General features: G+C 36.4%; 1 protein-coding gene across 1 annotated transcript in view; it reads left to right on the top strand.

The window, feature by feature from the left end:
• Position 1: 1 nt before the first annotated feature.
• The window catches only part of LOC105546938 (von Willebrand factor A domain-containing protein 8), a gene marked incomplete at its 5' end in the record, with an annotated part of 160,509 nt that continues 134,218 nt past the window's right edge, over positions 2 to 26,292 (top strand). Inside the window, 6 exons of the mRNA XM_011990268.1 lie at positions 2 to 14; positions 5,570 to 5,775; positions 7,403 to 7,554; positions 20,163 to 20,271; positions 22,346 to 22,484; positions 24,912 to 25,111. Coding sequence (XP_011845658.1) covers positions 2 to 14; positions 5,570 to 5,775; positions 7,403 to 7,554; positions 20,163 to 20,271; positions 22,346 to 22,484; positions 24,912 to 25,111 — 819 coding nt within the window. The remainder of the gene's footprint in view (positions 15 to 5,569; positions 5,776 to 7,402; positions 7,555 to 20,162; positions 20,272 to 22,345; positions 22,485 to 24,911; positions 25,112 to 26,292) is intronic.

The following is a 26,292-nucleotide window of genomic DNA, read 5'->3' as shown; positions in this document are numbered from 1 at the left end:
CTTCGGTACCTTAGGTAAAAACTGTAATGATAATAACAATACCAATAAAAACACTGCTGTAATGGCTGTCATTGAATGCTTATCATGTGCTATGCCACCATCATAATCACCTTGTGAGAATACTTATTATCCCCCTTTTAGTGAAGAAAAATATCTGATATTCAGAGAGGTTTTGGTTTTGTTTTGTTTTTTTCCAAGATGGAGTCTCGCTCTGTCACCCAGGCTGGAGTGCAGTGGCATGATCTTGGCTCACTACGACCTCTGCCTCCTGGGTTCAAGCAATTCTTCTGCCTCAGCCTCCCTAGTAGCAGGGATTACACGCATGTGCCACTGGGCCTGGTTAATTTTTGTATTTTCAGTAGAGATGAGGTTTCAGCATGTTGGCCAGGCTGGTCTCAAACTCCTGACTTCATGTGATCCGCCTGCCTCGGCCTCCCAAAGTGATGGGATTGCAGATGTGAGCCACCCTGCCCGGCCCAGAGAGATTATTTTTTGATAGTGTCTGGGATAATGAGTGGTGGACTTGGGCTTCATATCTAAGTCTATCTGATCCCAGAGTCTTTTTTCTTAAACCATTACACTATACTTTGTTGTTTAGGAACTCTTAGAATAAAACACAAAATGAGAAATGGTTTTACTTTTGTCACATCCCCCTAACCATGAAAAAGATTGAGGTCAGCTCTGAGAAGACTGATTCACATTGATTGGAGAGGCCCTGGGATAAACTTACTCATCAAAAGTCTTTAAGAAGGATTTCTCTTCTCTATAGCAAGTATATAATTCTGGACTCTCACACTCAGTGTGAAGCAGGCCCAGTCTCTGAGTGGGATCTTTGATCTAGCAATTACCCATAAAGGAATTTATCCAAGGAATTTACCTATACAATGTTTAAGTACAAGGATAGGCACTATAGCATTGTTTATAGTAGAAAGTATGCAAACAACCCTGATGTCCATCTAAGTGGGACTGGATAAAGAAATTCTTTTGTATCCACACAGTAGAATGCTATGTAGCTGTTTAAAAACAGAGAATAAGTTTACTGATGCTGCTATAAAAAAATCAATACTCAAAATAGTAATTGAAACAATAAGTCAGTAAAGTGGGTATAGTAGTTTACCCGTTCATGTGTTTTGGAAAAGGCAGGAGGGATGGATACATGCAAATGCTTGTACATGCATAGAATTTCTCCAGAAAGGTCCACAAGAATCTGATAAGGCGTTGTTTGCAATGGAAGTTAGGGATGGGAATATAAAATACTCAGTTATACTGTTTTGTAGTTTTTATTATGTACAGATGTTATCTTAAAAGTTACTAACAATTCGTAGATTACTGATGCACTTAGAAATGTAATAATGTAAACACACCAAAGAAAAGTTGTTTCTAATTGTAAAGAGGTTTGAGTTATTTTATTATTTATAGGTCACCCCTTATACCCCAAGTCACTCCTAATGCCTGTAAGAATACTCTCTGTTCTGTCTTCATCTTCCATCCACCTCCAAATCCTCATACTGTGCCATCTGCTCTTGTTTCTGTTATCTACCCCTATTCATCCTAGTCACTTCTTATTGATCTTTAGCCCTTTGCTCACTTTCATTCTCTGCAACCCTACTCTTCTTTTGGAGTGGTTGCAATATATACATATGTGACCCATCCAACTCCCTGGCCTCTTGGCTCCTTGGATGTTTTTATTCCAGCGGTCTTATACCATATCTTAGCCATTCATGGCTAGTTTCTATAACTGACACTTCTGTAATTTCTGTTTCCTATTGCTATTCTGTCCTCATTTGTCCTTGGGATTTTTATCTCATCCATGCATTCACCACCTCCAGTCTTTCCAGCTACTCCCTGTAGTACACCAAATCCAATAACTCTTCAAATGTATGAGAAGCTTCAATCCATTGATCCTACCACGTTTTCACTTACCCATCTTGATATATTTTCTTCTCCTTTACCTAGGCTTTTTTTTTTTCTTACCTAGCTTCAATTCCATGATCTTTCACATTTATGACTCCCTTACATATATTCTTCAACTTCCCTGTTCCTCTCTTAGCTTGTCCTGTGCACTTGGAACCCCTCTGCCCTGGTTACTGCCAACTCTCTGACAACATTGAACCTACACATGTGCAGCTGAATGTGGTTAGAAAAAGCCCAAAACTGACCAATCTCATTTCACATTCTTAACAGTGGACCTCAAGTGTCCCTAAATGCAATCATACCGTGCTTCGCTAGACCTTTCACTTTCCTCTTCTCATATGATAATTCTTATCTTCTCTCTCCTCGCAGCTCCAACACTGCTGCATGAATTTCTTTTTGTTTTAAAATTATACAATACTTGAACATTCAATTACTGCAAGAGATTGAAATATAGAAGGGCTTATGGAGGGGAAAGGGAAATTCTCCTTCATTTTCCCACCAGTCTCATTCCTTTCCCATTGCTAACCAGGATTCAGTTTACTGACTTTCTTTTAGATTTCTGTTACTTTCTCCTGTCTTCCTACTGCGCTGAGAAAAATGAAAGCAATTAAAAACGAATGTCCACAGACTCCTACAACCAAGTCTTCCACCTACGATGTTCTGCTTTCCCACTTGTTGCAGGTCAACTGTTTGCATTCCCATCTAGAGGGAGTCCCTCCAGATGAGCACCAGATCCCACCTTCTGAAGGTTGCTGCTCTAGCAGTTCTGCCCTCCCTCTTCTGTATCAGCAACTTCCCTACATTATTCCCATCTGCAAACAATCAAGCTATTTCCTTCATCTTCAAAACACACACACACACACACACACACACACACACACACACCCCTCTTAATCTTACTCTTTTTGCCACCTATTGCTACCTTTTTTTCTTCTCCTTTGTAACAAAATTCCTCACAGTCCTTTGTACTCAAAAGAGTTGTCTACACTTGCAATTTCCATTTCTTCTGCACCGTCCTCACTTAAATTCATTCTAATCAGATTTTTGCTCCCATTACTCCACAGAAACGGTTCTTATCTAGGTCGTTAGTGACTTTTCTTTTGCTAAATCCAGTGGTTGATTCTTAGTCCTCGTTGTACTGAATCTACCAGCAGTATTTAATATATTATATAGTTGATACAGTTAGTCACTTTCTTCTCCTTGATGCATTTTCCTTCACTTGACTTCCAATACTTCTTCAAGTATGTTCTTGGTTTCTTACCTTAATAACTATTCCTGCTCAGCCTTATTTGTTGGAGCTTGTTAGAATGTCCCAAGGCGCAGGCCCTGGTCCTTTTACCTATCTATACTCATTCCTTTAATAAAATCAGAATGCCTCATGTTTTAGACTACCAATTATATGCTAGTTATTGCCAAATATTCATCTCCAGCCAAGACCTTCCTCCTGAACTTCACACTGATATCCAGTTTCCAGTTCAATACCTCCTGTCTTGAATTTAACATGTCCATGATGAACTTACTTTTTTTTTCTTAAACCTAATTTATAGTCTTTTGTAAATCTCTCTTAATGACAACTCCAAATTCATTTTTTGTTTCTCTCTTTCTCTTATGCTCTTTTCCATATATCCTGCAATCTTATTGGCTATACCCTCGAAATATATTCAGAATTATCCTGCTTTCCCCATCACCTCCATTTGCCGCCATTCTGATCTGAGCCACCATCATCTCTTACCTGGATTACTTCAAATAGTTCCCTAATGGGTCGCCCTGCTTCCAGCCTTATTCTTGAACTGTGAAATATCTAAGGGTTTACTCTACTTTTAAGCTAACAAGTTAACTTGCCACAGAAGGCTTTCATGGAAGAAGACACTAGACTCCTGAGTCAGAGACAAAAGAGGAATGAGTCTTCAGCAAAAGCAGTAGTCAAAGTATCAGCATTTGTGCTGCTTCCTCAAGCCCCAGTTCCCACAGGGCAACAGAAAGAGGGCCAAATGATACCTGCACTTACAGTGAGATGCCTTATAGAAGAGGAATCCTGAGCTTAGGTAACCCAAATTACCTTCTTACAGAGAGAGAGAGAGAGAAAATATATCTTCCAAGGCTGCACTGTGTGCTCTACAAATATTCTTGGAAATACAGTCAATGTGGTCAGTGCCTCTGCTCACAAGGTATTTATCTTCCTACGCCCTTTTGTGGTCTGTTCACAGCATAGTAGTCCACGCCTCTGCTAAAATCCTCGGTGGCTTCCTATTGTATTCTGAGTAGAGGTACAAGTATTTACAACAGTTTTCAGTGTCCTACACAGTATGTCTCCCACATCCTTCTATGTCTGTAACCACATGTCCTGTACTGTTTGGTGCTGCTCTATCCACTTCCTCTATTCCATCTACTCTGCTCTCCTGCCTCATCCTTCCACATGCCAGGTATGCCTGCCTTAAGGTCTTTGGATTAGCTGTACCAGCTGCCTGTAATGCTCTTCCCCCAGGTATCAACATTTGCTCAGATGTTACCTTCTCATGAGGTTTACCTGACTGACCTCCTCCAGCATCACCATTTCTACTGTCCTCATTAATCATGATTTGATGAGTGAATGAATGAGGGGTCAATTATCTTTTTAGGTTAGTGATAGGTTTTATTTCCAGCAAAAAAGGCAAAAGCCATTCTTCACCTTTGTATTTGAAAAGCTTTAGTATATGAGATAAAATTTTGAAGATATCATGGCTTTCATTTTATTCAATTGCTTTTAAATACACACATACAAAATAATTGTTCAAATGGTTCCTAAATCAAAGTAAGATCTTATTGCTACCTTACTAGATATCGTCATTTTCTAAAATGAACATATTAAATAATGTAAGTCTATTTACTTTTACTTCCTTTGATCCCTGGTCTCTTAGATTATGAATCATAGAATTATTTTTCTAGTACATTCTCTTTTCTCTAAATTACAGACGAAATATTATGTTTCTATATTCTTTTTCTTGATTTTAATTTAGACAATATCTCTACAGGTTTACTTTACCAAAACTAACCTCTAAAGTATATTCTATAAATCTGCCCAAGATACAGATTGTTTAGAGAGTGATGCTACTAATTCTCCCTTTTTTAGTGCATAAAGCAGCATTTTTATGAGATAGATGTATATAATTTTTGAAGATACTCAACATCTGTTGAAGTTGAAAAGGTTGTCTCAGAACCGTTTGAAGAATATATTCCCATTAATAGAAAAGGAATAAATTATCTAAACTCTGTTTGTGTATGTGCATTTTTTTAAGAAGTACTAATACAGGTCTGGAAAAATAAATACACTGAACATTAAGACTCAGTGCTTTTGGGGGAGGGAGTGGCATTGGCAGAGACTTAAAGGAGAATTTTTTTTTCCTCTTTGTATTGGAATATCTTCCCATGAACATGTATTCAAGTATTACGTAAATTTTTTAACAAAAATAAATTCATGGAGATAAACCATCCATCACCCAGTTTTCTTTTCTTTTGCCTCAGTCATTTGCTTTCTTCTCTGTACCATCCTATTGTTGGATGGGCATTCTATGCTTCGATGAGCAACCAATGGCTCTTTAAACAACCATTCCATTTTTTCCTGTGACATCGTAATGGATTCGTTGCATGCTGAATGTGAGTCTTTTCTCCCCTTTAGGTGATATTTTTAGCTGCCATGCAGTTGATAACCCCAAACCCCACTCGGAGCTCGAGATGCTCAGACAGTATGGACCAAATGTGCCTGAGCCCATCCTTCAGAAGCTTGTGGCTGCCTTTGGAGAGCTGAGGAGTTTGGCTGACCAAGGGATTATTAACTATCCTTATTCTACCAGAGAAGTTGTCAACATAGTTAAACATTTACAGGTAGGTATGGCACACACCTGTACATAAGAGCCATCACTCTCTTCTTTATTTTTTATTTTTTCAGACTGTACAGTTCGTACCAGAGTTTTTAATTTCCATAAATATAATAATGAGTCAGATTACATAATTTGAAATGTTTATAATCTAAGTTATAAATATAGTAGGCCAATGAACATTATTATCTGTTCAGCTTTTAAATTAACTTTGGCAAAGTCTTCAGTCATTACTGAGGAGTTAGGAAATTTGGTGGAAGGCCGTTGTTAGAGGGCAGGTGAGGCAAGAGAGTGAGTCAGTGGGGAAACCTTCCTGTTCTGTTGTTAGGCTTTTTACAACAAGCATGTGGTATGTGAGTAAAAAATGTTTTTATTTTGAAACAAATCACATGGAGGCAACAGCAAACAGAGTAGGAACTAACAGTACTGATTAAATACCTGTAAATACTACAAGAAAATTTTATGAGATAGAGTAGGCAGGAGAATGAAATTTCCTGCGACAATGTACAATGTGTTCTCCACCTTACTAAATAAAACAAACAAATACAAAATGATATAAGTCTTACTTACAGAACAAATAAGGGTCTCCAAGCTAACAGTCACAACCCAACAACTCTTGACCTCCGCCCTATCCGCAACCCTCCAAGAAAACCCTAGAAAGAAAAGTAGAAAGGTGGGGTGGGGAGAGTACACACAGGGGAAGATGTTGATCCAAGGATACAAAGTTCCAGTTAGACAGGAGAAATAAGTTTTTGAGATCTATTGCACAGCATGGTAACTGTAGTTAATAACAATGTAATGTGTATTTTGAAATTGCTGAGAAAGTAGATTTTAAGTAATGGTTGTACCATAAAGTGTGTTAAATGATGGATATATTAGTGTGATTTAACCGTTCTGTAAGGCATACATACAGTGGAATATCACATTGTACCCCATAAATATATACAGTTATTATTTGTCTATTAAAAACATGTGGAAAAAACAAGATTAAAAATAAAAGCTTCGTTCTGCCTATAAAACCGTAAGTCCAATTCAGCCAGCTCAGAACCCATCACCTAAAGAAAATCAAAGCAGACCCAGGAAAGGACTCAGAGGACATGAGCAGTGTAAATTCAGTTGTAGTCATACTTGTTTTCTTGCCCTCTACTGCTCCCTGTTTCTCTGTTGTTTGTCCTTTTTAATGTTCTTTCCTTCTTTTCTTGTTGCTTTATATTTTCTTCTTCATTTACTCACAGACCGACTTTTCTGAAAACTTCTGTATAGATATTTAACATGCTCCTTTACTTAACTAGCATTTTTTAGCTGTTCGATCTGGTACTCATATTAAAGGCAGGAGATTTCAGAAAGCAGTGACAATCACTGACACCAGGATCTAGGCACTGCTCTAACATTTGAGAGGAGGACCTGTTCCCCCTCAAATTCTGGCATTTATTTAAAAAGGAAAATATTGTTAAGTCATCTGAGCAAACATTAAAAGAGAAAAATGTCTACATTTCTACTACTCGCTTATCTGACAAGGCCAGTAAATTTCTGCTATAGTTCGTTTGATCATTATTGTCCTATCCATTTCATAAATCTTTATAATGTTGTATATTTTATCACATGCATAATAAGGGAATTTTTTTTTAATACAGAAATTTCCCACTGAAGGTCTCTCCAGTGTAGTTCGAAATGTGTTTGACTTTGATTCCTACAACAACGACATGAGGGAGATATTGATTAACACATTACACAAATACGGGATACCTATTGGAGCAAAGCCTACCAGTGTGCAACTGGCAAAGGAGTAAGGCAAATTCACTGTTGATCAGTATTCTTCTGATTCTTAAATGCTGATAGTTCTTGATTTACCATTGCATTCTACAAAACTGATTTGCTATAGAAATTACTTTTATGAGTAAGCTTTTCAAATATATGTATATGTTGCTATTTGCTGGCTGCTTTTCAGTTAAATAGCATTATTTATAGGCCTGTAAATTGAAAACTTTGATTATTATGTATGTCCCATGAGTAGATGTAATACAGTCAAATAAAGGGAAATATTTGTTTCTTTAACAGTCTCAGTCCTTTTGTTGAATTACTATGAGTATTACTATTTCATAATCCAGTGCACACCATTGTACGAACATGAAAACCACATAAAGAGATAATGTACATTTAGTTGATATGTTCTTATTTCCGTACTATATAGTTTTCCTTATGATAATTTTCTAAATTTATGATCATGTTAACTAGAGAGATTTTTGGTTACTTATGTCAGCTTCATAGATGGAAGAGGTAGTAAGAACTGGTGGGTTTATTTCATGCGAGCTAGTTGCCTACCCTTTATTTTACAATCATAGGCTGCTACTTAATGTTAGTTAAGAATCTTGCACATATGGTGTTGACCAGAAAAGTAATTGACAGAATTTTTCAGTAGAGTAATTAAGTCAGCACAAATTCATTAGAAAATAGCTTTCAATATGCCTAACTTACGGATAATGCATCTAATACCATCTTTGTCTATAAAAATAGTTAATTATAAATTCATAGGGGATAATAATCACTTTTAAATTACTGTTCAATTTTAGCCCCAAATAGGAGACACTATCTTTCTGTAGAAAAAATGTGTTAAATGTGAATATAAATCACTGATTATATATAAATATAAGTCAGTGATTAGCAAAAAAAAAAGGTGCATATATGTATATATAAAATCTCCAAGGTGTATACTCATCCACATTTATTGATTCTTTGAAGTCATTATAAAAACTTGTCAGGATATATGCCAATAGACATAAATTATTAAAGTATCAGGAACTTTTAAAAGAGAAACAAATATTTCCCTTCTGTGTTAAAAGAACAAGATGGACTTATCTTAGAAATTATATTATCCGTGCATTGGTTTATATTATTAATGAATAAGTAAATTATTTTCCAGAAAAATGACCGGGTGGCAATTGCAAATGCACACATCTTTTTGGCACAATGCTATTTTATTGATTGATTAGCAGTCCTTATGGGCATTTGAAACTAGGTCAGTAATTTAATGGGTATAACATATTGTCTGTATAAGAGAGTTCAAGAAATTCTCTTTAATATGCAAGATTTCTATTAGAAATTTTCTTTAATATGCAAACTTAAGTTATTTACTTCCTTTTTGTAAACTCTCTTTATTTTTAGCTGGAAATAAGATGGCTTTTATTACCATTAACAAATTTATATAATTAGAGTACTGACTTTATGGGAACTAAGCTGGTGATTTTAAAACAATTTCTTTTTCTACTCTTGTACGACTATAAATAAAAATTAAAATACATGTTAATTGGTAAGGTTAATCATGAGAAAATTTTTACTTCGAAAGCAATTTTAGTTTCTAAGGAAGAAACTAAAAATGGTTTAACTTATTCATTGTCATCCTCAGTTCTAAACACAAAAATTCTTGCTATGGCAAGTTAATTGTAACTCTAGTACTTATGAGTAGAAGCAAAAGTACTTTGAGCCTGGAAACAAGTTGGTGACACTCTTGCGTTACAAGGGGATGGAAACAACTAGTTGTCCCCCAACCGCATATAGCTAGAAATAGACTTAAGCAGATGTGAAGGAAGAGTGAATTTTCCTTTTAGAAGGAGCTCATAGTAGGTTATAATTTCCACAGTCATTCAGAGCAATTTTTTCCTCATCTGTTAATTGCAATAACTTAGGCAACTCAAAAGTAGTGTTCTTTTATTGCCCTTCACAAAATTCACAGGTTCCATAGCAATTTCTATCAAATTATCAGCCTTGTACTTAGAGAGAGTAGGATGACGAAGTGAATAAAGTAATGGCGTGGGAATTTAGCAGTTAGTCATATGTTCACCTGTCTACCTGGATCAGACATGGAAAAACAGGTGAAAAGAGCCCTCAAAGAGCTCACCATTCTGTTTTGGTCATTTGAATTTAGAGAAGTTACTTACTTAATTCTCTATTGGTATAGAGGGCCTTTTCTTATAAATAGCATATCTATTTGATTTTTTTAAATATTTAAAAAATATTTTTAAATATTTTAATATTTTAAAATATTAAGTACACTGGGAGAAATTATTTTTAAAAATATTTGATTTACCATCTAAATCAGGACATTCTTGAGAAAGGCAGGGGGAGCTGTTGACAATAATTCTATAAAAAGAGTGTAAAATAAGACTGCCCTGGCCAAGCCAGAATATGTGATTATCTTCATTGTAGATCATCAGTAAGGTTCCTTTCTATTCTAACATCCTTTGAATTTTAATATATTCTTAATGTTTATCTCATCTGTAAAAACCAACATAAAAATATGTGATACTAACACTTTTCATTCCCCCTCTCCGCCCCGCCCCCCAAGTGGTGTACTGTTGATGATAATCACATAGACCGCTGAGAAGTTAGTCTTCCCTATGCAGTCTTTGATTTCACTTTGACTTTTCTAGACCTTTTGCTAAACCAATTCTTCTAGGCTGCTTCTACCCAGCTCTGCAGGTACTGTTAGTGGGGAAGATACACATTGGATTTCAGTTCCTAAGGAAGAAGGATAAAATGGTTTAAAACTATTAGTATCTTTTTGCCCTGAATGAACAGTTCTCACTACAACTTAATTTTCATGTTCTCTAATCCGACTGCAGTGCCTATTGATGGGAGTAAAGTTACACTGAAACTAGAACAAGATGATCATACCCACACTCAGGGTGGGGATGGAAAGATAATTGGCCACCCACTACATATAGCTAAAAACAGATATAAGGCAGATGTTCTAGAAGCGGGAATTTTTTTACATGGGCTGAGATAATACTAAACCACTGTTTGTGTAGTTGTCTGTAGCACCTTCTTCCTCAACTGAAATCAGAATATACTTGTCTGTTCAGTAGTGGTGATGTTATTTTTGTGTTGTTTTGCAAAATTCCCAAAAAGAGAGATGCTGTCACTTTCCCTTTTGTTCTCCTAAAGAGTGCGGCGATGTTATCTATCTCACAGGTCTCTGCACATTTTTTAAAGGCCCAATGTGATGAGGTGAATTTAACTTGTCTTCTTTAGTAAACTTTTGCTAAACCTGGTATTTTTAGACTTTGAGCCTTATTGGGTGGTTATTTTATTTTACTTGATCCTGCAATAACGGAGCTCTTCTTCCTTATCTACAAATATATTCCCAGACCTTAGTACCAGGATCAGAATTGGCTACCTAGACCCCACCCACCCACTGCGTTTGCCCCTTTCCACTAGTACTTCCTGAGGTTTGTTATTGCTCCTCTTGTAAATTTCTAATATATGGGAAAGGACATGCCAAGAGAAGGCAAACATAGCTAAATAAGGAAGTACACTGGGAGAAATTATTTTTAAAAATACGAATATTATGCTTTATATGGGAGTTGAATTTAATTCTGTGACATTTGTCCTGTAGAGAAACAACTGTATGCCATCTATGAATCAAGAAAAGATGATCATCCTCACACTCAAAATGGGGATTTGTCCTATAGAGAAACAAGACAATTGATGCTGTATGTGTGTGTTGCGTGTATTAATGTCATTTTGTCAGTATTGTAGGGAGAGAGAGGAGGATTTACGTTAAAATTGAAACTCTTGAATTTTAAACGTTATTATTGGAAATATCTTTGTAACATATATATTTTAAGAGAATTAGGTCCAAACATCCAACCAAAGCCATAGATTATCTACTATACTTAAATATAGACAACTATAAATATAAACTTTAAAGCAAAGTTTGCCTGTTTTTTCCTCAAGTGAACTTTTATGTCTGAACTTTCTTTTATTTGGGAATAAACATACTGCTAGCACATTAGCACTTCCAAATTAAAAAGTGTGTTTCAGAATAATTTATGAAATCTGCTATACTGGGAAAACATTTGTTTTAAAGAAAGAAAAAAAAATGCTGTCTTTTCCACCAAATTTCCATTTTAAGAAACTTATACACTATTTTATCTTAAATTTGTATGTCATTCTTACTTTACAGTTCTTAAGATGGGAAAATTGTCATTTCATAGATCAACAATGAAATGTAAATACTCTACTTCTAAATATAATTATAACAACAATGTTATGATTATATTTTATAATAATGGTAATAATGATGGTAGTACAATAATATTGATGATGGTAGTAGGAACATTTATAGATAACTAAGTATCAGACATATTTCCAAGCACTTTCTTTACATAAATTTATATAATCCTCACAGCAGACCTATGGCATATATATAATATTATTGCATCTTGTAGATGAGGAATTTGAGGCACAGAGAAGTTACATAGCTTGCTGGAGGTTAGAAAGCAGGGGTAGAGCTGGGCTATATGGAATATTCCAATTCTAAGGATGATATAAACAGATTGATATGTAGATGATAGGGAATTTCTAAATCAGATTAGTTATTTAGATATTGAAAATTATCAATAGTTTTGGCTTAAAAGGACCTTGGGATTTTTAGTAACCAACTTGGAACTCATCATTGACCATGATGTCATGTACATATAATATACAAATTCTTATTCTTCAAGGAGTTATAACAGATTCAGATGCTTCGATTTTAGCCATAGTTCAAAATGAAGAGTAACCACAAAGCAGATAAATAGAGACTTTTGGCACAACAGAGATCATTTTGGAGACCTCTTCATTCTCATTTAATTTTTCTTTTCTTGTGACATATGCAGGATCAAGAAATAAAACACAAGGTGATTCACTTAGAAAAATAAAAACTTTAGAAAATTTTGTATGACCACCATATATAAGAAGTATACTAGCCATCACTTCTTCTTGATTTGGAACACAAATTCATAGACTCTTCTCAAAGATTGTGGTAATTTTAAGAATAAGCATACAGAAAAATTGTCTCTATCCTCTGAAGTTACCTTCATGTGTTTTTCTCTCCCTGCCTTCTCTAGGAGACACACATTCTATAAAATATTTAAATATTCATTCTCTGTGCTCCAAGTTCTTTGCCCTCAATTCTGTTAATATTTGAGTATTACTCCTGATTAAAGTAGCTGAGATTGTGTTTTCATTTGTGTGTACTTCAGTGTGTGTTACAGGATTGTACTTAGTATTTATCTTTTCAGAGCAGTGCCAGATGTGCATATTTGCAGATAGAAAGCTTCATCTCTTTTGAATTTGTCCTTGAAAGGATATCTGCCTAGAATTGGTTTTCTGCTTTAAAAGTTTACATAGTTTTGCCATCAATAGCAGCTGCTGCTTCTCTAACAGAGAACAACTATGGAGTCTTCAAAGTATCAGAGGCATCAAAAAGAACACCCCTGCCAGGGCCTCTCTTTGGAATATTTTTATTAGATTTCTCTTTGAAAGTCCGAATGATTATCAATTTACTGTTTATCATACTAACATAGAATATCCTTTGTTTAAAGTTTTGTGCCTTTCTTTCATTTTCCCAAACTATTATATGCCATAATTTTCCTTTTGTAATCATAGTTTTTTCCAAATAAGTTCATGATGTTGATCATGGAGTTCTAAGGTGTACAATTCCACTCTGAATGACTATTTAATTTCATTTCAGAAAAGAGCTGTTAGTTTCAAAAATGATCAGGTCTACTTAATGACACCTCAAAAGTGTCATGAGCAGAAGAGTGGTGATGAGTTTTATATTGTCATAGTCTTTGCCTTGTATTCTCTTGGCATATTATGAAGTAGCTTCACAGCTATTCCATTTGCTTTTAGCTCATTTATGGGGATACAAAAAATAAGAAAATATCAAATCTACATAGAAACTTTCAAGATCTGTGAATCTTCTCTCATGCATGCAGTAGCACAGAATGATTCTTGATCCCTTAAGCATTTAAAAGTGATGTTTTATGAGAGCCTGTCTCCTAGCTGAATAGAAATCACCAATCCCCACCTGTAGCTATCATTTCTAAATAAACCTGCAAAGTAGAGTGCATCATTTGTTGAGGCTTGTAAGTGAAGGAGATGGTTGACGTGTAATCAGAATGCAAAGCAAAAATTTACCATAGTAGTTTGCAAATTGCCATTGAGATGAGAAACAAGTAGGTCAAAATGTTGGCAGTTATAATATAACCAAACATTCTTTCATTTACCAGACACTTACTTAGTGGTAAACAGCGTATAGGGAGTGTGAATTACAAAGGTGATGAAGACTTATCATCTGCCTTCGAAGCCATCACAATTAACTGGGAAAGCTGTCAAGTGAAAGATTGACTTGTAGCCAGGAGTGGTGGTGCATGCCTGTAGTCCCAGCTACTCAGGAGGCTAAGGCAGGAGGATTCCTTGAGCCTATAAGTTCAAGGCTGTGGAGCACGATGATTGCACCTATGAAGAGCCAGTGCACTCCAGCTGGGCAACATAGCTAGACCCTGTTTCCTTAAAAAAAAAAAAAAAAAAGAGAGAGAGAGAGAGACAGAGTGACTCATGTGAAGTTAGAGCCCCACAAGAGGGAACCAAGACTCAGGATTGCAGCCATCTGCCCTGGGGAAGAGTCAGTGAAGAGAGAGAGGCTGAATCATTAAAGTATTCTCCAGGCAAATAAAGAAGGGAAGAACACTGGAGACATTTTAAGAAAACATGGTGCATTTTGGAAACTAAAGACTGTTTGGCAACTAATTCAGGGTTAAGTGAGAGCATGCTGAATGGTGAGGCTGAAAGAAAGAGATCAGAGTTTCAATCAGAGAACAACATGGTTACCTTTCTAATTTAAAAAGACTCCTCCTCTGGTTTTCTAAAGGTAATAAACTGAAAGGCGGTGAACCTAAAGGCAGGAAGACCTGTTGCAAAGCAGTTGCAGTAACCCACGTGATGAAGAATGAGGCCCACATTGTGGTGGTGGCAATGAAATAGAAGTACAACAGCAAGAGAGGATTAGGTGGCAGAACTGATGGATTCTGAATACTAGAGATCCAAATGAATAAGATGTAAAGCTTACTCTCGATGCATTAACACTCTAGTAAGGAAAACATGTAAAACTACCAACCTTATTATGCAATGTTATATTCAAAGTGCTATATTCACAGTAGGGTTTTCATCCTGTGAGTTCTTCTTGTGAGAAATACAGGAAATTTGTCTCTGGGAAAGTTTTCAACAACTGGGAGAGTTTCAGTCCCAGTTATCTTGTTGTGGATGATTAGAAAAGGAAAGAACGTAAGATTAGAAAATACTAAGATGCAGCTGATAAAGCAGATGGCAGAAAGAGAGAAGACATTTTTTCAGTGAAACGTGAAGAAAGATTAAGGAAAGGAAACCCTGGCCCCAGAACTGTAGTCTTGCAACTTCCGTGAGGAGGAAGAGAGCCAGAGATGTGTGGAGCAAGCTGACAACATCTGCATTGGCACTGAGTGACGCTGGGCAACAGCACTAGACTACAGTGTCATTCTGGGTATCGGGGAGTATATTTGAGAAGTGCCTGCCAAGAATAGCAAATTTCCCAAAATCTTCCATCTCATAAATCTAGATTACTCTGCATTTCTGTGATCTCTTCTGGACCTAGGTGGCAGAAGTATACAAGTCTAAGTTATGAAGTGGAAGCCCTAATTTCTAAATGCAGAACCATGCACAGAAAGGGAAAATATGTACAAATACTCACATATACGTCGTTTGTAGCAAAGCAAAATTAACTTACCAGCATCCTGTGAGACCGTAGGGAAGTGACATTCTGAAGTTTCTAGCAAATAAAGGAACATATTACTGGGAATTAATAATGGTATCCATTGTTACTAAAGTATGTAAAGGGGCATCTCTCTTTAATGTGCTGGCTTTTTCTTTTAGTACATATGAAAATATTTTAAGGGATTTCTTAGTTCTGACCTGCTCTCTAAATTTTTTTCTCTCTCAGGTCTTTAATGTGAAAATTACAGATTCTGTAGGACTTTATTCTAAGAGTTTCTAGGAGTTTTGTATGTATAAATTTATGTGGAAACCCAGAAATGTAAGGAATTCATTTTTCCCAGAAAGGAATATAGAGGAGTGAGGAGTAATGCAAGTGGGAGTAACATTTGAATTGGCACTTGGGAATAAGAAGGATTTCACCAAGGAGGCTGGAGCAGAAAGGAATTCTAAGTGGGGGTAATGGCCTCCTGGAAGCATGAAAATGCATAGCATGTTCAGGAATAGCAAGTAGGAGTTTGAGGTAGCTGAGACTGAGAGGAAGGGATGAGCACAAAGCCAGAATTATTAGTCAGGGCTATTCCATGAAAGGCTCCAGTGAACTTTGTTGGACAACCCAACTTAATTTTTGCCAGAAGTTAGATTTAAAACATCAGGAATGAGTGAGGCCTGCTAAAATTGGAGTTGTTATTTTTCTTCTCAAAGATGGTAGTAATTGTTGAATTTTTGGAAGTTGGTGGAACAGCCCTGAAGGGTTCCATTATTCCCATGAAAATTAGTAGTTCTTGTGGTGAGGAAATGTTTTAGGAATTGTTGATAATAGGTATGTCAACAACTTCCAATTGCATAATGCCCCTAGAAAGATCCAAATCTTTTTCATGTGTTTTCTTTCATATTCCAAAAATAGTGTTGGCAAATGTTCAGAGAAGGCAGAAATTTGCCAGAGCATACTCTTTAAAACCCAGCTCACCAATTTATGGAAGCAATCTTAGACAAATCTCTTGCATGTCATTCAGACTATAGTACTTGACTTTGGTGTCCATATGCATCATGTTATGAATTGTATGTGTGTTTAAAAAAAAAAGAAAACCTTTTTTATTCTTTCTGTAACTTGCTCAAGTACTATAATTTGACCTGAGTCATAATTGCAATACTCACCTTTCTTTTAGTCCAAACTTTTACTTCCAGATCCTTATTATCATTTCCACAAGGGATTAAGAAACACCAAACATAGGAACTAAAATACTTCGCTGTTTTAAAAAAACATAAATTCATGAATGACATTGAAGATAAAAAGCAGTGCTATTTATGGGCCTTAAGTTCCTCCTCCTTCCCTATGAAATCAAATTCACACATCATTCTAGCTGGGACTTTAACAAAGTTAAACAATACAAGTGACAAAGTCTTAAAGCCATGGAAAATGCCATTATTGTTTTAATCAGATATTAAAACTTAAGTCTGGTCAGAGTTGGATGACATAGTTCACTAAGAGAATAGAGGGGCTTTTGCTAACTGGTTATTTAGAGTTTCCCCTAAATTAATGTTGATTATGTTTCAAATTCCAAAGCTTGCTCACGTACCGAAATATAATATAATGCTTCCGCTTTCCCCTGACTACTAACTTACCAAGGGAGAGAAAGTTAGTAATGGTCAAATTTTCCCACAGCTTATTCGGAGGTCTTAGTAGTAGAAAATAAATGAGGGGCTTGGGTTTACCTCAGTTTGGCCAGCCTAGAGCCTACAGTAATAGTCCAGAAACAATAATACCCCATGTTACCAAGGGACAGAATGGTGTCAGTTTGATTGTGTAACTCCAGGACACCCTGTGTTATGTGTCTTTCAGTTTAGTTATTATTGCCAATAGCATCATGTTATGTGGTTCTGGAATAGATTCTATATAGGGTACCTGAAGGTCCTTCCCATACCCTGCTAACCAAATAGCCAGTGCTATTTTTATGTAGAACCAGGCAACGTATAATTTCCATGACTGTTATTTAGAATGAGTTGGCAAGTTCAAACCAGATTTTATGAACATGCCTGGCATTGTCAGTAAAACCTGAAAGTTGAGCAAAGTTACTTTTCCTCAAATGGATGAAAGGTTTTTTTTTAAAGCATTTGTATGATAGTTTTGTAAGATTTATGAAAGAATATATTAGATCAATTTTTTAGGCTAGGTATCAACCAAAGATCATTTAATTAATGATCTCCCCTGAATTAAATTAAATTTCAAGATGTGAAACTGTTTCTGTTGTCTTCAAAGAACCAATTTGGGATGTATCCAGAGTTTGTTTTTATATGCTTTAATAAAGCATGTGTATCTATCAGGGGATCTGTTCTGTTGGTAAGTATAGATATTTTCATTCTGATTATTTATTTTCACTTCAGAGTATCAAGACAATGCAAGACTATAAAACTTACCAGTGACACTCCTCTCTACTCTCTTCCTTGATCGTCACAGACTCCCCAAGCTGTAAGGAACTTTACAGATCATTCCCTTCATTTCACAAATGAAGAAATTAATATCAAGCAAAGTCAAAAAGGCAAAAAAAGAAAGAAATTAATACTTAGAGAAAACGATGGACTTTCCCCTTCCCAAGTTTATATAGCAGGTTAATAAAAGAACTATAACTAAAACCCAAATCTCTTGCATTCTGTTACATTATGTCTTCTATGCTGGCAGAATATTAAGTGTATCTGTTTCTTTTATTTTTCTGTTTCTACATTTGGAGCCCCAATTCTCCTTCAGTGAACTGCTGAAAGCAAGTGTAAAATAGAGTTTATTCCCTAGACTAAAAGAGAGATCCCAGTCTATGTTTTCAAGATCTGGCCTGTTAACACAGAAATGTATTTTTATTACATTCAAAAAAAAGAAAACAGTAATTGTAAGACCCCTTTATTCCCCTAATTCAGTACCCTCCTCCTGACCCCCTGCACACACACATTCTTTCCTGGTAAAAAGATGGGAGTAAGTGGGTCACCGATTGAGATAATTGTCCAGATACTTAAAATATATTTTAGACGATAGATTCAAAAGTGTGTGTGTGTACTTTTGAGAGATTTATGTCATATGACTTAGAAGAATTTCAATGTTAGTTTCTTTTTAATTTCTTTCCTCTTGTGATAAACATTAGCATTCAAAAGGGACGAAAAGCATATTCTACTAGAATGTTTGCTTCCATTATTTTATGCAAAAAAAAATCTTAGCCTTACATGATCTTATTAAGCATATGGAAATATTATGTCAGACTACTTTTTTACTGTAAATAAAATAATTTCTCAATATAAACATGTGTTCTTTTAATGATCATCAAACTCATTCCAAGGATACATTTCAATTTGTAACCATGTGCATTTTATTTTTAGAGAGCTTTTAACTCTGAATCACTAAATTTCTAATGCATTAAATGACAAATCAATGGTTCCTATTTTAAAGACTTGAATAAAAGATAGTATGATTAAAAAGTGAAGACTTGGCTTACACTTGTAATCCCAGCACTTTTGGAGGCTGAAGCAGGAGGATCACTTGAGTCCAGAAGTTTGAGACCAGCCTGGGCAACACAGCAAGACCCTGCTTCTACTACTTCTACTAAAAATTAAAAATAAAAAAATTAGCCAGGCATAGTTTTGTATGCCTGTAGTTCCTGCTACTCAGGAGGACGAGGTGGGAGGATCATGAGTCCAGAAGTTCAAGGATGCAGTGAGCTGTGATTGCACTACTGCCCTCCAGCCTGGGTGACAGAGTGAGACCCTGTCTCAAAGAAAAAAAATGAAGACTTAAAAAAAATTATCTGCTGTTTCATACTTTAGTATTGCCATGTTGGTTTTGGCAAATCACCTTATCTGAAAGTCATTTTAAATAAAAGGGAATCTAAATACAGAATGATTGCATTAGAAATCAGCATATAGCTCCCTTGGTGGGTTAGTGCTGAAAGTGGCCCCACAGGTGCTTCTGGATTCCAGTAATGCTCTACCTCTTTGGGTACTGGTTACACATGCGTGCAGAGCTGACGTATTTATCTGGACATTTTAGTATGTACTTTATGTTTTAATTCAAAGTAAAAAAATTAAGATGCCCAAATAAAGCCTATGAAACTTGCCGTATACAACATACAAAGTGAGACTAGTAGTATCGTGTACTCTTTATTATTTGATTCCAAATTTAAAAGAATAGGCTGGGCGTGGTGGCTCATGCCTGTAATCCCAGCACTTTGGGAGGCCAAGGCAGGCAGATCACCTGAGGTCGAGACCAGCCTGACCAACATGGAGAAACCCCACCTCTACTAAAAATACAAAATTAGCCAGGCGTGGTGGTGTATGCCTGTAATCCCAGTTACTCAGGAAGGCTAAAACAAAAGAATTGCTTGAACCCAGGAGGCGGAGGTTGCGGTGAGCTTATATCGCACAATTGCACTCCAGCCTGGGCAACAAGAGTGAAACTCCGTCTTAAAAAAAAGAATAGACTGAAAAAATTGATAGATTGCTCCAATTTTTAGAAAAAGTTTTCCTATACTCTACCAGAAACGTAGATGTTAAATTACTACAATTCAAAGGAGTATGTATGTAAATCAATTATATTTGTCATTAAGGTAAAAACAGGACCTTGCCTTACCTTCTGAGTTTCTGAAATGTGGGATCTTTTTTGTCTTAAAGTATATTTTAAACATGATTTTATACACTGTCTTTTAATGAAATGAAGTATAACTCACTTCTAAGTAAAGTGTTCTTCAAATTTATTTGTATGGTTGGTAATAGATGGCTTGTTATTTTTTTTTCTGTGACTTGGATACAATAAGAAATATTTACTTTGCAAATCATCCTTAACAGGTTGCCTCTGCCAGAACAGACGTTCATGGGCTACTGGACAATTGGTCAGGCAAGAAGTGGGATGCAAAAACTCTTGTGTCCAGTGGAAACTCATCATATAGACATAAAGGTTAATATCATCATTATTTTCTCTTAAAATATTGAACCTTATAAATTTTGCTGTATCTTCCCTGGAGATAATCCAAACAATCTCAGAAATGGTTTGTTCTGATGTTATTTTAGCTTCTGCTCTAACTTTCTGATCAGGCTGGCCTCTCAGTAGACAATTCCTAAAGGCTAGATAGAATTTCTAAGGAGCTAATTGGATGATGAGAGTCAGGTATGTTACATATTTTCCTAGGAAAGTTGCTCTGTGATATTTGTCTTATGCTAATAGGATTAAAACTTTGTGCTTTTTGATTTTTGGCCTCTTTAGCCACACATTGTTGCCAGATTCAGGCTTCATGTGAAAGGAAAAGAAAGAACTATCAGTCACTAGTTGCAATAGCAGTCCCTCTAGGTATTTCAAGCAGAAAGGAATTTACTGTGAGAAATTAGATACTTGTAAAATCATTAGAAAGGGCAGCAGGAACAGAAGTGTTGAGGGGCAACACTGGACTTGTAATTTCAAGATCAGTATTTCTGCTTCTGCTGCCATTGCTGCTGCTGAGGGCAGCACAGTAGAGCAGCGTCAGCAAACATTTTCTCTAAAGGACCACAGAGTCAATATTTTTTAGGCTTTGTAACCATACAGATTCTGTTGCAACCACTCAACTCTGCCATATAGTGCAAAAGCAGCCTTGGCAGTACGTAAACAAGTGGAAGTGGCTGTGTTTCACCAGAATTTTATTTACAAAAAAAACAGGCTATGGGTCAGACCTGGCCTGCAGGCCCTAGTTTGTCAACCCTTACAGTAAGACAAAGTGAAACACACCCAGACATGTGCTAATCTGACTGTTCATTTTTGTCAGAGCCTCCTTGTCTGCTATTACTGCAGGAAGATGGCCACTACCTCTTTTCTGCCTTCCAGATCTCATTCAAGTGCATTTAATTGGCAAAACCGAAATCATTTCCAGAACGCTTTCTATTTATTATTATTATTATTGAGACGGAGTCTTGTTCTGTCACCCAGGCTGGAGTGCAGTGGCGCGATCTCGGCTCACTGCAAGCTCCACCTCCCGGATTCACGCCATTCTCCTGCCTCAGCCACCCGAGTAGCTGGGACTACAGGCGCCCTCCACCACGCCCAGCTAATGTTTTGTATTTTTAGTAGAGAGGGGGTTTCACTGTGTTAGCCAGAGTGGTCTCGATCTCCTGACCTCATGATCCACCCGCCTCAGCCTCCCAAAGTGCTGGGATTACAGGCGTGAGTCACTGTGCCTGGCTACCAGGATCCTTTCTAAAGGGAGTATGAGAAATGCAGTTTCTTACTCCCCTAGCCCCTGAGATACAGACTACATAGAAGAGGGGTGGTGGGCAGGGGACATAGATGCCAATATCTAGTCCAAACATTTTTGATTAAGGACTGTAGGGCATGCAAATCACTGGAATTTTGCTTACATCTCTAGTGTTCTTTCAAGAAGTCATATCTAAGTACCCAGAACTAATATTCTTAACATTATTAAATTAGGTACTCTGCTTATATTTATATTGAATAATTATCACCATGCATGAAATACTCTTTCATAAGTAACACTAGTGATTATCAGTAAGTTTGGTTTTTTAAAAAATTTCAAATGCCACATGTTTTGCATTTAATTTAAAATACCCAGGTTTAACCATTACATTTCTGTGTAATGACATAAAAATCCTTCTTCACAATGGAAATGTATCAGGCTCTGGCTCATTCATTTGCAAATTATTCTCCTGGTTTGGACAGCTCTGGGTCCTGAGACTTGGAGTTCAAAACTGGCTCTCGCCTTAGGAAGGAATGAAGAAATGGAAATGCTATGGGATTTTACATCTGGTGTATTTTGTGAGTAAAAAGAAAAAGTGAGAAATTAAATAAGATAGCATATGTGAAAGCATTTATAAATGCAAATGTATTATTATTATTGTTATGAGTACTAAGCCTATCAATAAATTGAAAAAAGAGCAGGATATTAAATACTTGAATTTAAAGTTTATATTTTGGAAGAACTTTAGCTTTTCTACATTTTGGTGACAACCAAAATGTCTTCACTGAGATAACTGCTTTATTGTAGGGTCCAGCACTTATAAATATACAGGAGTATCCAATAGAAAGACATGAAGAAAGATCCCTAAACTTTACTGAAGAATGTGCCTCCTGGAGAATACCGCTGAATGAAGTTAATATAATCTGTGACATTGCTACATCACATGGTATGTCCGCTTATTCTTTTGATCTTTCTTTACTGCATATGTTTTTTTAAAAGAGGGATTAAAATAATCTCTAGACATCAAAAAGTTTATGATAGACTTGGTGTCTGTCATTCTTGGATTGGATAGCAATTATATGTAATTTAGAACTAATTTCCTCTAACAACCTAACAAAATGCTATTGTGGAATCCACATAAGCACTGCTGAGTTTGTATGCATATGTCTGTTTCTCATTACAATTGTAGCACAAAGTTAAACACACCCAGGCATGTGCTAAAAATAGAAGGGAAAAATAAAAAGGAAAAACATTGGGTTTTTTGGCTCAGATTCCAGTTTGGTGATTACATGAACCATGAAAGTAGGGCTGGAGTGATTTGCAGTCATTAAACTTCTAATTGTAAAGGATGGCAAATAAAGAATGTGAATTTTTGGCATCCACCCTTCTGGACTGTTGCCATTACCTACTGATTCATGCAGTGGGCCCTGGGTACATTTTGGCAGAAGTTCCTCAACTGCTGTCAGTTACTAAGGTGATATAAACAGAAGTGGTGGCTGGGGGAACGGAGAGAGTCTCTAACTTGACTAAGATGAGAATTGTTGAGGCAAAAATTGGTATCTTGTTTTTTTGCCTATAAGTTCTGTTGATATAGTTTATTCTACAAATCTGCCATTTTAAATAAAAATACGTGCTTTTAAAAATATACAGTTTTTTAAAATTGGTAAAAGATAAATGTCAATCTTGTATCTGTATGTTTAAGACAAAGACTGAACTGCATTTAATGCCTGCAAAAAGAGAAAATAGTTAATGAGTTTATTAAGGACATTTCTGTTAACACTTTTACTATATTCCCAGTGCCCTATATTACGCAGGAAGATGCTCAATAAATGTTGACTAGAACTTATTTGTGTTGATAATGGAAGCATTATAAAAGATCCATAAATTATAAATTCTGTGGTTCTGATAATTGACACTGTAACATCTACAGTTTGCATCGTCTACTAAAAAAGTGTGTCTTTTTCAGTCCTTCTGTTGACTTGTGTTTCTTATCAGTTAGCTTATTTATTTAAATTTACTGTATCTTTATATATAATATGTGTGATATGTATAATATGTCATTTTATATAATATATAGATATGGTACACATGCACGCACACAGACACACACATGTGTTCCCGATTTTTCAGGGTAGTCCCAATTTTTTTTTTTTTTTGAGGCAGAGTCTGGCTCTGTAGCCCAGGATGGAGCGCAGTGGCACAATCTCAGATCACTGCAAGCTCCACCTCCCAGGTTCACGCCATTCTCCTGCCTCAACCTCCTGAATAGCTGGGACTACAAGCGCCCGCCACCACACCCGGCTGATTTTTGTGTATTTTTAGTAGAGAGGGGGTTTCACTGTGTTAGCCAGGATGGTCTCGACCTCCTGACCTCATGATCCACCCACCTCGGCCTCCCAAAGTGCTGAGATTACAGGCGCGATGTAGTCCCAAATTTAAATGACGTATCTTATTGTCGTATCTCATGTCTTAATTTGGGGTTTGGAAAATATGACCACTGTAAAATAGATACCTGGGTGATAGATGATGCTGATACCATTTATTTTGCAAAAGTAGCTTAATCCCTTGCTTCAACGGTTCCCACATAAGAGATTATGAGAAACTTAGTCCAGAGCCTGGCTCCTCAAAAGGGGGGACCTCAAACCAGCTGCGTTAGCCTCTCCTGGAAATTTGTTGGAAAGGCAGAATCTGAAACCACACCCCAAACCTCCTGAAGTCTGCAGTTTTATTAGATCCCCAGGTGATTCATAGGCACTTGAAACTTTGAAGAAGCACTGACTTCTTCAAATGGAAGGAAATGGACTTAGGTACCCAGATTGAAAAGACAGAGATTTTATAGTAAGAAATACTCAAATATGAACAAAAGTTTGGAAAATAAGATCCATAGAGCTAAGATTTTTTAAATGGAATTACTTATTTACAGCTAGAAAATCTTAAAGAGCTAGTAACTGTCTGGAAAATGCAAGATTAGCAGATAGAAGATGTTGACCAACTGGTGTCCATCTGAACCAACAAGAGAACAGACCTTCACTGTAGCACTAAGCACATTACTGTCATACAAGGAAGAATTTCCTGACATTGAGGATTGTTTAATATTTAATGGTTTTATCACAAGATATTATGACATTCTTTGGGGAACAAATAGATAATCAATTTTTTTCAGATAGATAGTTGTGACCCTATCTACATTTAGGGTCGAAACTAAGTTGCTTGTCATGGTCTTTTCAGCCTAATCAAGCCGTGATACAAATCATCTGCTGAGTTCCAACTCCATGTTCCAGCTGTGTATTCATGATTCAGTTTTCACTAGCCCTCTTGGCCAATTAGAAAATTGGTTGCCAGCCACAAAATTAACACCTTTTTGTCATTTCAGAAAATGAGCAAAATACTCTCTATGTCGTTACATGCAATCCTGCTTCCTTGTACTTTATGAATATGACTGGGGAAAGTGGCTTCTTTGTGGACTTTTTTGATATCTTCACAAGAACAGCCAATGGCATTTGGCACCCTTTTATGACAGTGGCACCGCTTGGAAGTCCTCTCAAAGGTCAAGTGGTTCTCCATGAGCAGCAGGTAATGCACACCAGGCTACAATGATGTGAAGAATGACTTACATGAAAGGCAAGGGTGATTAGAAACCTATAACTGAAAAGATGTGCTTTCATGATGATCAAGGAGAGGAGCTGGAGGGGATGGGTCAGGAGTTGCATTTTATCAGTACCACAAAGGCAGGCTAATGTCTTGCTTTCTCTAGAGACTTCAACATGACCTATAAATCTAGAAACAGGTAAGTCAGGGTTTTTCAACCTCGACACTATTGACATCTGAGGTCAGATGATTCTTTGTTATGAAGCTTCCACTCACTTTGGGGAGATAGACCAGTAAACCAACAAATGAACATGCCAGTTTCAGGTAATGATAATTGTTACATATAGAAACAGAGTAATGTCCAAGGGAGTGATGGGGATGGGGTAGGAAGAATTGAGAAAGTGAATGGTATTAAAAAGAGTGCTGAGATATCACCTTTTAGGAGATGACATTTTATCTGAGACCTGAATGACGTTTTTTGGTAGAGACAGCCATGTAAATACACCAAATGGAATACAGTGAGATCCATCAGTATCTAATGATGCTCAAGTTCTGTCCATCATTACTATGGATTAGTGCACTAAGATTGTATTAGTGACAAGCACAGATGCCCGGAGTCGGGCTAAAAATCAAACAAAACATATAGATCAGAAGACAGATTTCAATTAGTGAGAATTCTAAAGGTCTAAGTTAATCTATACAATACCAATAGAAAGGAGCCTAATGTTTTTGTATACCTATTATCAACTAGTATATACCAAGTACTACACTAAGCATATTATTCATTCAACAAACATATATCATGTGCCTCCTATTGAGGATACTGCAGTGACTAAAAATACCCAAAAACTCTTGTCCTCAAAAGCTTACATTCTGATGTAGGAAGATAGACAGTAAGCAAAATAAGTAATTGTGTCTTAAATTAGAAGGTGAGAAACAACAGGGAAGAAGATTGCAATTTAAAACAAGGCAGGCAGGGATTGCCTAATTGAAAGGGGGATATTTAAACAAAGATTTTAGAGAGGTGAAGAGGAGAACAGGTATCTGGAAGAAGAGAGTTCTAGACAAAAGGAATAGTAGGTTTAAAGGCCCAGAGGCTAGAAACATGCCTCTTCATCTTTAAAGAAGTGTAATGGGGAAGACTGAATAAGAGGGAAGTGCCGGGC

Source organism: Mandrillus leucophaeus, unplaced genomic scaffold (genome assembly GCF_000951045.1).
Source record: "Mandrillus leucophaeus isolate KB7577 unplaced genomic scaffold, Mleu.le_1.0 Scaffold375, whole genome shotgun sequence".
NCBI classification, from domain to species: domain Eukaryota; kingdom Metazoa; phylum Chordata; class Mammalia; order Primates; family Cercopithecidae; genus Mandrillus; species Mandrillus leucophaeus.
This window is presented reverse-complemented; position numbering and strand designations above follow the sequence as displayed.